Source organism: Asterias rubens, chromosome 10, assembly GCF_902459465.1.
Source record: "Asterias rubens chromosome 10, eAstRub1.3, whole genome shotgun sequence".
Lineage (NCBI taxonomy): Eukaryota > Metazoa > Echinodermata > Asteroidea > Forcipulatida > Asteriidae > Asterias > Asterias rubens.
The window spans coordinates 18,216,866-18,230,936 of NC_047071.1; the positions used below are offsets into that span (position 1 = coordinate 18,216,866).

Here is a 14,071-nt window from a genome sequence, read left to right on the forward strand (position 1 = left end):
CTTTAAACAATATTGCCTGCCTAGCAGCTACTTGAAACTAAGCCAAGATCTCAGGAGGGCACAAGATCCCTCGATCATCCCGGATGCGTGACTGCTGCTCCTCTAAGCAGCGCATTGAGTTTTAGTTGGAGATTGGCGCCAAAATCATGGAACATTTTTTTTCAGCTTTGAATTTGTCCACAGGATTCATCTCACATAAACACTGTGCTTTATGAAGCATTAAAAACCGCAGAAGATGAAATGATCCTAATATTTTAATCAGAATCTTCTTTGTGACCCAATGGTTAAGAAAGTAGTCCAATGATGGCGCCAATCTTTGGACCGTTATTTGAAACTGCATCATGCGTCAGCTGATAAACCAGACAGCACGGCACACTTTAGATCACACTCCCGCCTTTTATACAAAGCAGATGTTATGCAAGGTTGCGCGGAACGCGACATACTTTATTTTGTGCCAATTTTCTAAATGTGTAGATGCTGCATCCATGAACTTCAAGGAATTCAAGACACAGAGAAAGAACAGGTCCTTAAGTTTTGCGGAAACTGGGGAAGTATTTTCCAATAAACTCTAGCATTCCAGTTAACGATGGATTGGGATAATCATTCGTCTTATATTTCAAGTTGAACCATCTCAACTCATTTGTCATACCACGCAAGAGAGATCTCAAAAGCTTTGGGTAGATATCTTTGATGAAAAATTGTCGTTGACAAACAGCCAACTAAAATAAAGCTTTTGATTTTTTTGGCGTGTATTTCCAAGAAACTTTAAATAAAGGTATGATCAAGAAAATGGTGGCAGAACTAATGAATAAAGACGTTGAAAACTGTGAGAGGCAGATCTCCGTTTATCTCTTCCAATATCTGTGCCGGTTTAAAATCTTTTAATCTCTTGAGCAGAAACGAGCTCTTCTCGGAGCCACCACATACGAGTTTCCTTGCATGGTGTCACCGTAAACCTTACTTACTTAGAGTATCCCAATCATTGTAGAGCACAATACTCGCTAATAAATTATGTTACGAATGTATTATACACTTGCTACTCAAATTTCAGGGCTTAATATTTCGCCTTCTGGCAAAACGATCAAAATAGTCTCAGCATACATCCATAATATTAACATGTCGGCCAAGGTCAATGCCATGTCTTATGGCTGTGTTGCGCTGTGAAGGTTTTTTTCTTCTCTGCTCCTTCTTTTACGGATGTGAAGAATGTTGTGGATGTAAACAATTTTACAGAGACGCGATGAACTTTCGCGATAACCTGAGTCGTATAACTTTAACAATTTTCAAAAAGTAAATTAAAGGGTCTGTATACGTTTGGTAAGGATTCTGAAAGTTAATGCCAATAAAAACGTACTTGGTAAAAGTACGGCAGCGATGGATGGTATATTGCAATTTGAGAGACTTTTCACTTCGAAGTGCTGCGGTTAAAAGAAACAGATATCACTTTTTATCTATATAAAATTTGAATCGGAGAAGCGTTACTGATGTGACGCTTCTCAGACCGTGTACTCCATTATTGCAGATTATTCTTTATGTTTTGGACATAACCGCTCCAGATATTCGGCAATGTCTCAAAAAAAGCTACCACCTTCTAAAATTAGATTTGCACAAGTTATTTTTTAAATGATTATCTACAACTATAAAGGATTGAAACAGAAAGTGGTTCCAATGGGAGACTTTGGAACGCTAGGTGGCAGCAGACTTACCAGGTAAATTTCCATTGTTTACGTAGTTCTGAGCAGGCGCACTTTACCGAGAATAATGGATTTTACCTGGTAAGTCTGCTGCCACCAAGCGTCCCAAAAGTCTCCCATTGCATAACGGATTCAATCCCTTTAATGATTGTCTTGAATGAGCAGTGGGCCAACCAAAAAGGGAACTCTCTTGTGCTTTGACAAATTTTCTTGGTAGTTATTTCACACGTGGTCCGCCGATGAAGTGAAAGGAAACTGGAAGGTCATTCTTAGAGGCACTTAAGTTAACCAGTCCAAATCACTAGCTGTCACTTATGACACAGCATAAACAAGCAGAGGACAGAGTGGCAAATAGTCTGCAACTTTTATTGGTGTGAGAATAATAAGTATTCGTAATCAATATTGTACACTGGGATCCTGACAAAATGGTGTGTAACAGGATGTGTTATCTAAATATTTAGTTTTTTTGTACTGATCAGAACTTCTGGACCGAGTTATGTTTTCATAATACCAACACAACTTATACTTCTGCCAAAATTTTGAACATAAAAAACATCAAAACATGTCTTTCACAATCGTTCACGTTATATTTTAACTAACAAAAATAAATCTGTATTGATGCAGTACTCTTGCTGCACGCTTTATAATTTCCAAGTTCTAAACACACTTAAGTCGAACTGTAGGTTTTTGCGCTACTAATACTTGCACTCGAGTCTTGTTTGAGGAAAGATAACTAGCCGTTGCAAACTATACAAACCAACAGGACCTAAATGCGAAAAAGGGCATTCAAGCGTTTCGACCCTTAGCAGATTCATTCACGGAGGCTAAATGACAATAATATAACCATTTCTGTTCAAGTATTATCTTACTGTACGAGATTCGTACTCGTACATAGGCCTACAATTTCACGGATCTGGTTAGTGGTAATCCTGATATTGTTATCATATTGCTCCCTTTGTGAAGCATTCCTCTGTGGGGTCCAAAATGAACAAAGACAAACTTGTATTGGTATATTGTTTCATTCGGTAAAAGACCTTCCCTTATGCCCAAGCGAAACACCACTTCATCCAATCGCACAGTAGCGCTAATGCTCTGTCATTAGCCGTCTGTGCGGCACCTAAATGTATGGGGCTACATTTAGGTCAGGCTACATTTAGGGCTCGGGCTACATTTAGGTGCCGCACAGCAGTCGGTTTTGAGTTACCGGGCGCGTATAGCTGATTGTAAGAGGCGCCAAACTCATTGTCAAATCGGACGAGATGGGACAGTGAGTCGAATTGGACGAGATGGGCACTGACAACGATGAGAATGATGGTGATGATGATCACTGTATTATGTGTATTAATTAAACGACATCTCTGTTTTACGAAAATAACTTCATTGCGTCCATCATTATACTGATTGTGTGAAACTCCGATCGTTGATTTTTTTTACTTTCTAGGAATGGAATGACACTACTCTTGCCTGGAACGAATCTGACTACGGAGGTATCAAGAACATTCGTCTCCCACCCTCTAAAATATGGACACCGGATGTTCTTCTCTACAACAGGTACACAAACTCATTCAGCTCGATCACGGATCTTGTAAAACTGCACCTTTAAGGTCAGCTGTTTAAGGTGACGTCGTGGTGATGTAATTGTATTACGATTGATATCACATCAAGGTATTATGATGTGATCCGAAGTTCAGCAGTTTGGATATTTTCCCCGAAAATTTTGCCCGAAAGTAGAAACAAATTGTAATCCGACATCATAACGTCATTAGTCTGTCAAGTGCAAGTTTGAATGACTTTTACTTTTCTTTCGAAATCTTGCTGAGAAGGTAAAGAAAAAAACTTGACATAAGTTTAGTTGAATCAAAAACAGGGTGTTTGGTGTTAACAAGTCCAAATTAGCAGAGATGGTAAGAAGTAGTTCATGTCTTTGTATAGGAAATGATTTGATATACGTGAAATAAATTGATTAAAGATCACAGTTTCTCAAGATATTTCATGCTGTGCAAAGATCCTGGCATAATAAAACGATAATGGTTTTTCTGGTAAGATTTTTCTTAGAGTATTAGACGTTGATTTGATGGTATGACGTCATCACATACTGAACGGTACGAAACTTGGCTCGTCCTTGAACGAACACATGTTCCGGTCTTTGAACGACTCAAAGACACCACCACTGCGGCCTATAAATCAAACCCGGTCACAATATACAGAAGTAATATCAAACCCACCGATACGTAAACCTTAAGGACAAAACAATCCACTTGAACAATAAAGAAGCAGCAGTTTCCAGTCTCACTCCAGGTGAGTTGCCGAGCCTCGAGGGCAAGAAAAAACATCCACTTCATGCAGGGATTTCGGTTACCTGGATTGTAGTTTCCATCCCTGGCCTCCTGGCCACGGAAGTTTACCAGTACGAAGGCGTGCTCACGCAAGCCCGAGCGTTTTTAGACCGTACCTTAGACGGACGATGGTAATAAGTAGTAGCATCTTGATGTATTAGGGGAGTGACTTCATTTCGGCAGCAAAATTTGTGAATTTTATCAAATAATCATCTTTGAGATTCCCCAAGGCGTACAATGTGCATTAGGCTTTAATACACCGTTTTTCAATTTAAGATGGGATCTTTGCTTGTATAGCCTGTTTATATTGAAAATCCATTTGAGTGATATTTCTTATTTTAGAGAGGTTTGCTGTAAGATTCAGACATCACTGGCGTGCATACATTCAAATAACTCCTTTCTAATTTGACTCCTCTGTTTTGGGTAATCGAACCCCAGTGCTGACGATGGTTACAAATGCATTGGAGTTATATTTCTTATTTAAGACAGATTTGCTGTGAGATGTCAGACATCACTTGCGTAAATTACATTAGAATATTATAGATACATTTGCCAGACTTTGACTCACTGTCGAGCTGATGTTTACACTAGGGACAACTTTTACACTGCCCAAACAAAAGTAGGAAAATGTTCCGCTGGCCAAACGTTGGTCCTTTGCTGTGATGCCTTTTGTGTGATACATTCATTCCTTTTCTAATTTGACTTCTTTGTTTTGGGTAACCGAACCCCAGTAATGACGATGGCTCCAAACGCATTTCTTATTTTAGAGAGATTTGCTGTAGGCCTATTGCAAAGTTACATACAAATTAATTACACAATATTTGGTTTCTAACTTGACTCCTTTGTTTTTTTGGTAACCGAACCAGTGCCGACGATGGTTTTGACGCAACCTATCACACCAACGTTGTGATAGAATCCACGGGTAGCTGCCTCTGGATACCACCAGGCATCTTAAGAACCACGTGCCGTATAGACGTGGAATACTTCCCGTTTGATGAGCAGACATGTACTCTGAAGCTGAGCTCATGGACGTATGACGGGAATGCAATGGACCTGATTGTAAAGAGCGAGAATAATGAATACACTTCGAGTATGTCAGAAAATGGCGAATGGGAAATGCTAGGTGAGAAGAGTTTTAGGATTTTTATTTTGATATTTAACAGAAGTCAAGAATGACACGGTGCAGCTAAACTTCCCTTATTGATGTTATTCCACGTACGAATCTTACGGTAAACCATTCTTTCATAAAGGTTTTATTCAGGTTAAAGACATTGAACACTTGGTAATTGTCAAAGACCAGTATTCTCACTTGTTGTGTCTCAACATATGCATAAAATAACAAACCTGTGAACATTTGGACTCAATTGGTCGTCGAAGTTGCGAGATTAAATAATGGAAGAAAAAACAACATTGTCACGCACGAAGTTGTGTGCTTCAGATGCTTCATTTCGGGACCTCAAAATCTAATTCTGAGGTCTCGAAATCAAATTCAGATATTTTAGTGGAAATTACTTCTTTCTCGAAAACTACGTCACTTCAGAGGGAGCCGTTTCTCACAATATTTTATACTATCAACCTCTCCCCATTACTCGTTACCAAGTAAGGTTTTATGCTAATAATTCTTTTGAGTAATTACCAATAGTGTCCACTGCCTTTAAAATAAACATCAACCCAATCCTACTAGAGTCAGACAACTTAACATCACAGAGTGCGTGTAGTGTGAATCCCCATTTACCCCATTTCGATCACACTGATTAACAAACATGTTGAAGTCGGTGCAAACCTTTATTAAAAATACAAGTAACCAAGCATTAACTATGGTGGCCCTGAAGGGACATTGAACATATATATATATATACGTGAATATATGTTTCATGTCCCTTCAGGGCCACCATACATTACACATTTTTATAAACAAGCGGAAGACTTATTTTCTGAGCACTTTCGTTTTGTTTAATATTAAAACTGATTGGGATGTGAAACTTTGGGGTTTACGGTAACACGGCAACACAATGTTCGTGAGCTGTGGTGGTTCTGTAAATCACCACCAGTACTATAGCAATTCAATAGTTCGATCAGTTTTAGGCTGTTTCCACACCCATGTCGTCATTTTCAAACACAAGACATAAGAAGACATAAGAAAACTTTAATGATCTCCAAAAAGAAGAAATTGCATTGCACGCACAATCGTATCATTTTTAATGATACACAAATAGCACAATATACAAAACATACCACATCTTGCAATTTGTAAACTAATAAGCTCCTAAATTCTACTGTTTTCTTTTTTTTTAAGGAATGTGGGCCACGAGGCGGGTGGACCCTTTTGAAGGTACCTTTTATCCCACGGTGACCTTTCACCTTCATATCAGGAGACGTTCTCTATACTACTTCGTCAATGTTCTCATCCCGTGTGTGCTCATCTCCATGCTGACCGTCTTAAGCTTCAGCCTCCCTCCAGAGAGTGGAGAGAAATTGTCTTTCGGTACGTTTTATAAGGATGGAGAGTTATTAATACTTTCGGGACACCGTAGTTTTTAATGAGAGACTTTCTGTGACGCTAGGTGGCGCCACACTTTCAGGAAGATCCATTATTTTGTCTTAGTGATTGGCGCGTGCTCTTCCTAACTTCGTGAACAGTTGCAACATTACTTGAACTGTATGCTGCCACCTAGTGGTTCAAAGTGCACCATGGTATATGCATGACCTAATACTGAAAGCATCCTCAGTCTCAAAACACTTTGGGTAATCTTGAAAGATTAAGAAAGATGAAAGGACCACACAGGTTTGGCTGCATCGCTGTGAGACTCGCCAACATTCGTGACAGAGACAAGCCTTTTCTGCATATATAGTCGGCAAAGCATCACCCAATGGAAACGTCACAACAATTTCTTGTAGAGAAGATGAAATTTCAGTTTTAGACGAGGGAGAAAAAACCCTATATTGGGGAAACCCACGCAGTCAGGTGGATTGGCTTTTGTAGTCCCTAGGGACTAACAACCAATCCATATTCAAGGCTCCTGTCAGCTGAGATGGGATTCGAACCGGGGTCCACAGAGATGAAAGACAGGGAAAGAAACCATTGAGCCAACCTACTGTATTTACTTTTGCTATCGTTCTAAACCTCAATACTTTCTTTGACTGTAAGTGTGGTTTTGATTGATGACGTCAGTACGAGTACCAAATATTATTGTCACTTATGCCAAATAAACTGCTATCCGTTAACCTTTAATTGTTGTTTACAGGTGTAACAATTCTATTGTCTTTGACGGTGTTTATGATGATTGTAGCTGCATCTATGCCAGAAACGTCTTTCGTGATTCCGCTTATCGGTATGTTCATTTACTTATTCATGTTTCAGTCAGTCCCCCCTCCCTGTTTACTTTGGATGGACCATCAACATTTAAAATGACCCTGTTTTGATCAAATGATTCATTTCAAAGCTCAAAACACAGCCAATAATGAATGATAATTTCGAAACTAGGAATTTGCATAAAATATTACGATACCATATAGAACATATTTACAGTTTGTTTAAGATTAACAGAAGTGTACATCCAAGGCCCTTATGGTTAAATAAAATGAAGGATGAACCACTGAGTCGGTTATTTAAAAAAAAAATTGGGGAGGATGATACAGAAAATCTGATTAAGTTGCAACATATTTGTATATATTTTATATTATTTGGTTTGCGGTAACACCATGTGTGTATCTACTTTTCAGGAAGAGTTTGTTCTGAGAGAACTGTCTTGCTTTATTCTACTACCATGTCTGTAGCTGATCAGGGAATCACCATATTTGTATTTTTCACATAATTTAGCTAAATACTTTACGTGTGTGCTGGTATTGGTGGCGCTCTCCGTAGTTTGCACTGTCGTCAGCTTGAACTTGCACTTCCGCAATCCAGACACACACGTCATGCATGGATGGGTAAGTTGTACACACTTTGTTTCTCGTTCTCTGGGGATCAAACTACCGATTTGCTTAGCAAGAGATCAGAAGTCGAGGTTGATTCGTAACCATGTTTTACCATGGAGCTATATATAAAAAGGATAGTTCAATGGTTTTACTCTCCTAAATTGTGAGTTATAACTGCAGTTTGTATGTGTATCATGTGTAACATTGAACATCGACTGGGCCCCTGTCTTTATCCGCAAGAATAAAGACATGCAGGTACTTGCTTTTCAGAACCAATGATTTCATTGGATACAATAATTTAACCGGAAACACGTGCAGTGACGTAAGCTTTCAATATCTGTGTTTTGATTGGTCCGTGGTGACGTTTCCAATGAAATCATTGGCTCTTTAAAATACCTTTCTTAAGGGGGCCGGAGTCTAGTGTAAGAGTGGACATTATGTTCACATGGTTAATGTTTCGTTTACTCTTGAGGGCGCTCTGTCAACTCAGTCGATGATTAAAATGATGCTTTAACCAGCATTTTTATGAACCCTTTCAGCTAAGGTGCATTCTGCTGGAATATCTACCATGGTTGCTGCGCATGAGCCGTCCAGGTCGTAAAATGTGCGCACCTTGTTTGCCTCAACACGTGACCGGCAAACCCCAAAAGGACATTGAACTCATGGAGCGGTCCCCATTGCGCAATCGCGGCTCTGGCCTAAGCCACCAAGCGACCAGGAACGGTCTCCGGACGGGTAACAGCCAAGGGTACCTTAACTCCACTGACGTCATCGGGGTGAAATATGCCAACTACGCCGGGGATGGAGAAGGGGAGCCCATGCTGTCCCAGGACCACAAGGACTGCAGATGCAGCAATAGAGGCGCCATCTTGGAAGAGCTGAGGTTCCTTACGAATAGATACCGGAAGAAGGAATCAGAGAACGAGGTTGTGTCTGATTGGAAGTTTGCTGCAATGGTGGTGGACCGTCTCTGCCTAGTAGTCTTCAGCATAGCTACACTCGTCGTCACCTTTGTTTTATTTGGTACTGCCCCGAACTTTGGTAAATGAAAGGGGGAGAACATGGGTCTTTCGTAACAATGATAAAAGAGGATTTGTCTTTCAATGCAAGACGTATGTCTTGTCAAAGTGCATGACCCGGTGAAGGTATAGCTGTGATATTCCATTTAGTTGGATAGAGCTTCGTGAATAAATTACATAACACCATGCTGTGCGTGCTAAAATGCAACAAAAGAGGTTTTTTGAATGTGAACAGATAATGTTTGTAAAAATGACTACACATTACACTCTATTTGTAGTATCGAATGTTAATGGTACCATAATGTATCTCTTTCTGTAAAGGTGCTACTGAGTCCTGTTTGTGAGCAACTTTTAAAAACGAGTTTTCGATTTCAGGAATGCATTTTCATTGAATGATTGCGTAATAAAATATGTTTACTGGTCAATTAATTTGTAAATGGCTGTTGATAGTGACAATTTGCGTTATAATCAGCGATGGGAGAAAGTAAATGATTGGAAGATTGATAATTGATAATCGACAATGGATAACATATTTAATGAAGTGTTAAATGCATGGATCTGAGTGGTGTTGATTTACATTATAAAGACAGAAGTAACAAGGGTTTAAAAAGAGTGATGTGACTTTTCAAGACATTTTCCCTGCAAGTTTTGTAAGTGACTGCTTACCTTAAAAAGGGATACAATGTTTGACATGAGTGTTAGAAATGAATTACAGTAACATATGAATGTTTCGATACTATATAATACTATTATGTTGAATTCCTGATATTAAATTTTGAGAATTTAAGGAGCTAAGACTACAAATAGCCACGTGGGAAGTTTTTCATTGCTGTGATATTAAGTAAACTTTTTATTGTATTTTTAAGAGTAAAATTGGTTGTGAAAAGTTTGATAACTAAATCACCTTCAAGGTTGTGTATAATATTGGTAAAGGTAAACATGTAAATGTTTCAAGATTTGCACACATCTTACACGGTCTCTTAGTCCAAAAATTTATGTTTGAAAACAGTGAAAATATTTGTCCCTACTTTTTTTCTCATGACTCAAATGACCGATTGAAAGGGTTGGAAAGGTTTGGTTGTTTCATGTTTTGGTCACACATCACATCAAGTGTGGAAACTGGTCTTTGGCAATAACCTGGAATCCAAACATGCAGAGATCATGTAATAACCTGGAATCCAAACATGCAGAGCTCAAATCTAAAGCACACACTCAATATGCTGTTGCACAAATAAATCATCCCGAGCCATTAACGTTTACTGCAAAGTGTCTTAATCCCCTAAAGAACGATTCCCATTAAACAAAAGGGGGTACACAGTTTTCAGGAATGAATGTCGGTGATGCATGACCAGGGAACGCAGACACTTAGTAATATCAATGGAAAGTTTATTACACATAATCTATGATAAAACCATAAAAACTGTCATTATGCAGATAGAATGGTAATTTTCCCTACGTTGTGGCTTACCTTTTTTTCGGTAAGCCTGCACATGTAGTATGTATGTTCTATTTAGAACAACGTCTTCCCTTAAAGTCACCTGGAAGTGGTATTTTTTCAAAATAAAGCTTTTGTCACTAATATATGTGTTTTGATGAGTGGAATGTGAATAAACAGTTAACTAAGGTTTTAAACAATCAGTTCTTATGTTATTTACAAATTTAAGAGTAGACCCAGACCCGAGAGGGCGCTGTTCGTGACGTCAATCGAGGCAGACTTTGCCTGTAATGCGTAGAGTAAACACAATTGCAAAGTACATGTACGGACCAAGTCGTGAGTTTGTACGTTTCCCAAAAAATTGTTTTTGTTTTTTTCCGGCAATGCCGACCAGGTGTATTGCTGCTGAATGCAGAAACACACTTTTTGAAATGTACCAACTCACGACTTGGACGTACATGTACTTTGCACGTGTGTTTACTATACGCATTGCAGGCAAAGTCTGCCTCGATTGACGTCACAAAAGGGGTAGGCGGAGTAACCCCCCCAAACAACTTTATATATTTTTTAAACATATAAATCGTGACAAACAATTACTAAAAAAATTGTTTTATTGTTCGTAAGCATATACTCTTATGTTTAAAAGAAAACAAATTCTATTTCCAGGTGACTTTAAGTTCTGTTCAACATTTTAAATGTTTTAAAAACAACTATTTATGTAATTTAAAACGTATCTGTGTATAATTCGATGAAAATGTTTAATGTTAAAGATCAGTGTTAAAGAAAGACCTGTTGATGAACACTGATGTTGTTAAAACCGTATGGCTAGACTACCGGACTTGCAATCACAAGATTGTGGGTTCGAATCCTACCAAGCTAACTGCTGATGTCAAAATGACTAGACGAAATTTCTGTCGTCTAGTTACTGAATAAGGACTTGTTGATTTTTCATTTTATAATCATACAATTCACAAATGTTTGCATGAGCTGAGAGAGAGAGAGGCTGTTGCCAGCTTGATGTTTATGTCCTGAGTAGTAGTTTGTTGAGTTTCCTTGTATAGCACGGAACATAAAGGACCAATGTGACCGAACCAGAGTGTGCCACGTCTGCTAAACCAATCGCAAACCCGTTATGACTGACAAAGCTCGTCACATAAAAACATCTCATGTCAGACATATTGGATGAGCTCATCGCAAGAAGTTTAGATTGGCAATTGAAGAAAAGCTGTGGATTTAAATATTTATGTATATATGAAAAAATACTTATGTATATAAATGTTCTGTTCGATATTGTTTGTGCTATTTAGGGTATAATTATTGATGAAAACTGCAGGCACAGTTTTGATTTGTTTAGGTTTATTAGGTTTTTTTGTTCTTTGTAAAAAAAATTGCAACGATGGGAATATTTTAATTCCAAATATATTTACGTAGTTTCCCATACAAATGTAATTGCAATTGTCATGTGATTAATAACGGTGTTATACTTCAACGGCAACGCCGAGTTTTCACGTGGTAATAATTAACATATACCATAATGAAGTTATAATGTGTGCTATCCAATGTATACTTTTCGTAAACATTTTCCTAAATTGACTACACAAAATTCAACTGTTGTGAGACTGTGGTGTTGTTTAAAGATGTTTTTACTACATGGCCGTAGTGAAAAAAAAAAAAAAAAAAAATGATTTGCTGTTTTATCAGAAAACAATTTATTGTCTGAATGTGTTTCATTTGCTATGAATTTTGCTAAAACAACAACAACAACAGCAGCAGCAGCAGCAGCAGCAGCAACAAAAAAGATGACAACATGCTGGTGCAGTCGATGCGAAACTATAATGATGTCTTCTATGAATTGATTACAGTCACTATTCACACTGCAATTTTTAAAGTTTGATTAAAGAAACCAAACTTTCTGACGTTTAAAATAAATGTTTAATGTGACATTCGAGAAAAGCACTGATGGTAACCATCTTTGAGTGATTATGTTTATCAATCAATACGCATGAGTTTACATGACGAGTGTAAAGTTTTCAATGACAAAATGCTGCCATGATGCCACTAGTATAATGGTTATAATATACCATTGATTTCATGATATGAAATTGTTTATCATTGTGCATCATCAACAACCGACGTATCTAGTTTGAATCATTCTTTCTCACAATGTTAAGGCATAAGAACTTACCAAGCAACGCATTACACGTTTACGATTTCATAACACAAAATACGTGTCTTCTGGCAAGTAAAAAAGCGCGCCCTCATTCGTCATGCATCAGTTTCATTCTCAGTGTAATTCGTTGTACAAAAAGATGTTACAAAGTCGGCCAAAAATGTAATTCAAATATACTCTTTAAATGTTTTGCACTTATCCCTTTCCCATAATATGGGTAGTGACTGCTTTAACTGCTAGCAGACGGCGGGAACTATCTAAACGGCTATTTAACAAAATACTTTGTAGAAAAACCACGGGAAATGGTGGGTGTTCAAGTTCACACATGCACATTTACTCGGTAAAAAAACAAAACAACAATATCATCAATGTTGTGATGTATTTCTATCTTGTGTTCTATTTTGGTTGACCCTTTTTCACTGTCTTTTCTCCTGTTGGTGTGTTTGTATTTTTGGCATGTTCTGGCTGTACTTTTATCCAAATAAATGCAACCAATCAACCAACTAATCAACCCCAGCAAAAAACTCAACAACATCAACAATAAATCGTGGAAACGAGGATTAAAATAGTCAAACAGGCTTAGGTTTTATTTTCATAAACCATGTAATTATTAAACTTGCAAATATTCCACTGTATAAATGCTTTTTGGGAGAAAGTTAAATAACATACGCAAGATAACACTGCTAAAATGACTAAAAACATGAAGACTGTATTTACACATAAAGGGTTTGTTAGCGGTTAGTGTACGTTTAAACAACCAACCATTTAGAGACAATATAACAAGTCCTGTCGTGGTGTACCCAACGAGTTTCATGTTTCTATATCGACCAATGGGCACAATAAAGGTATTATAGTTGTCAAGTTCATGTCAGATTTGTCTTCGCCGTTGCCTTTAAGGTCACTGGACACCTTTGGTATTTACTTAAATTATATATTAGCATAAAAAACTTACTTGGTTACACGAAAATGAGAGCTGTTGACAGTAAAAATTATGAGAAACGGCTCCCTTCTGGAGTAATAATGTTAAGATACACCAAGTGAGATTACTAAAGAAACAAAATGGCCGACATGAACATGAGGACGGGTAAAAAGATGCAACATTATTGATTGCAATTAATACATTTGATTGTTGAATAAACGGTGTATAATTTGGGTAATTGCATTGTACCTTTTAGGGGGTACGAAACAAGGGTATCGGTTCTACCGATTATGTTACGTTCTTGTTCACACCAACGTACAAATCATGGAATTGTCTCGCTTTTTCTTTTGAATAATTTCTCTACATTTTAATGGAACCACTGGATGTTTAAATCGACGCTAGCATCCGCGAGTATTTGGACAACAAATACCGAAACTCGCAAGGGCAACACTTGACATGTAGAGAATAAATCATGAAAATGAGTAGAATCTAAAAGTATTCACTTGACTTTATGACTGGTCTTGATTTGTTAAATTATTCAACGGTTGTAAAAGTTTGCTTTCCGTGCATATTATATCGT

At 37.8% G+C, this 14,071-nt stretch overlaps 1 protein-coding gene across 1 annotated transcript in view; it reads left to right on the forward strand.

Annotated features, from left to right (window-relative positions):
- Positions 1-10,567, forward strand: part of LOC117295834 (neuronal acetylcholine receptor subunit alpha-7-like) — a 32,614-nt gene extending 22,047 nt beyond the window's left edge. Inside the window, exons 5-10 of the mRNA XM_033778606.1 lie at positions 3,136-3,245; positions 4,897-5,153; positions 6,327-6,515; positions 7,276-7,362; positions 7,851-7,960; positions 8,488-10,567. Coding sequence (XP_033634497.1) covers positions 3,136-3,245; positions 4,897-5,153; positions 6,327-6,515; positions 7,276-7,362; positions 7,851-7,960; positions 8,488-8,997 — 1,263 coding nt within the window. The 3' untranslated portion in view covers positions 8,998-10,567. The remainder of the gene's footprint in view (positions 1-3,135; positions 3,246-4,896; positions 5,154-6,326; positions 6,516-7,275; positions 7,363-7,850; positions 7,961-8,487) is intronic.
- Positions 10,568-14,071: the final 3,504 nt, after the last annotated feature.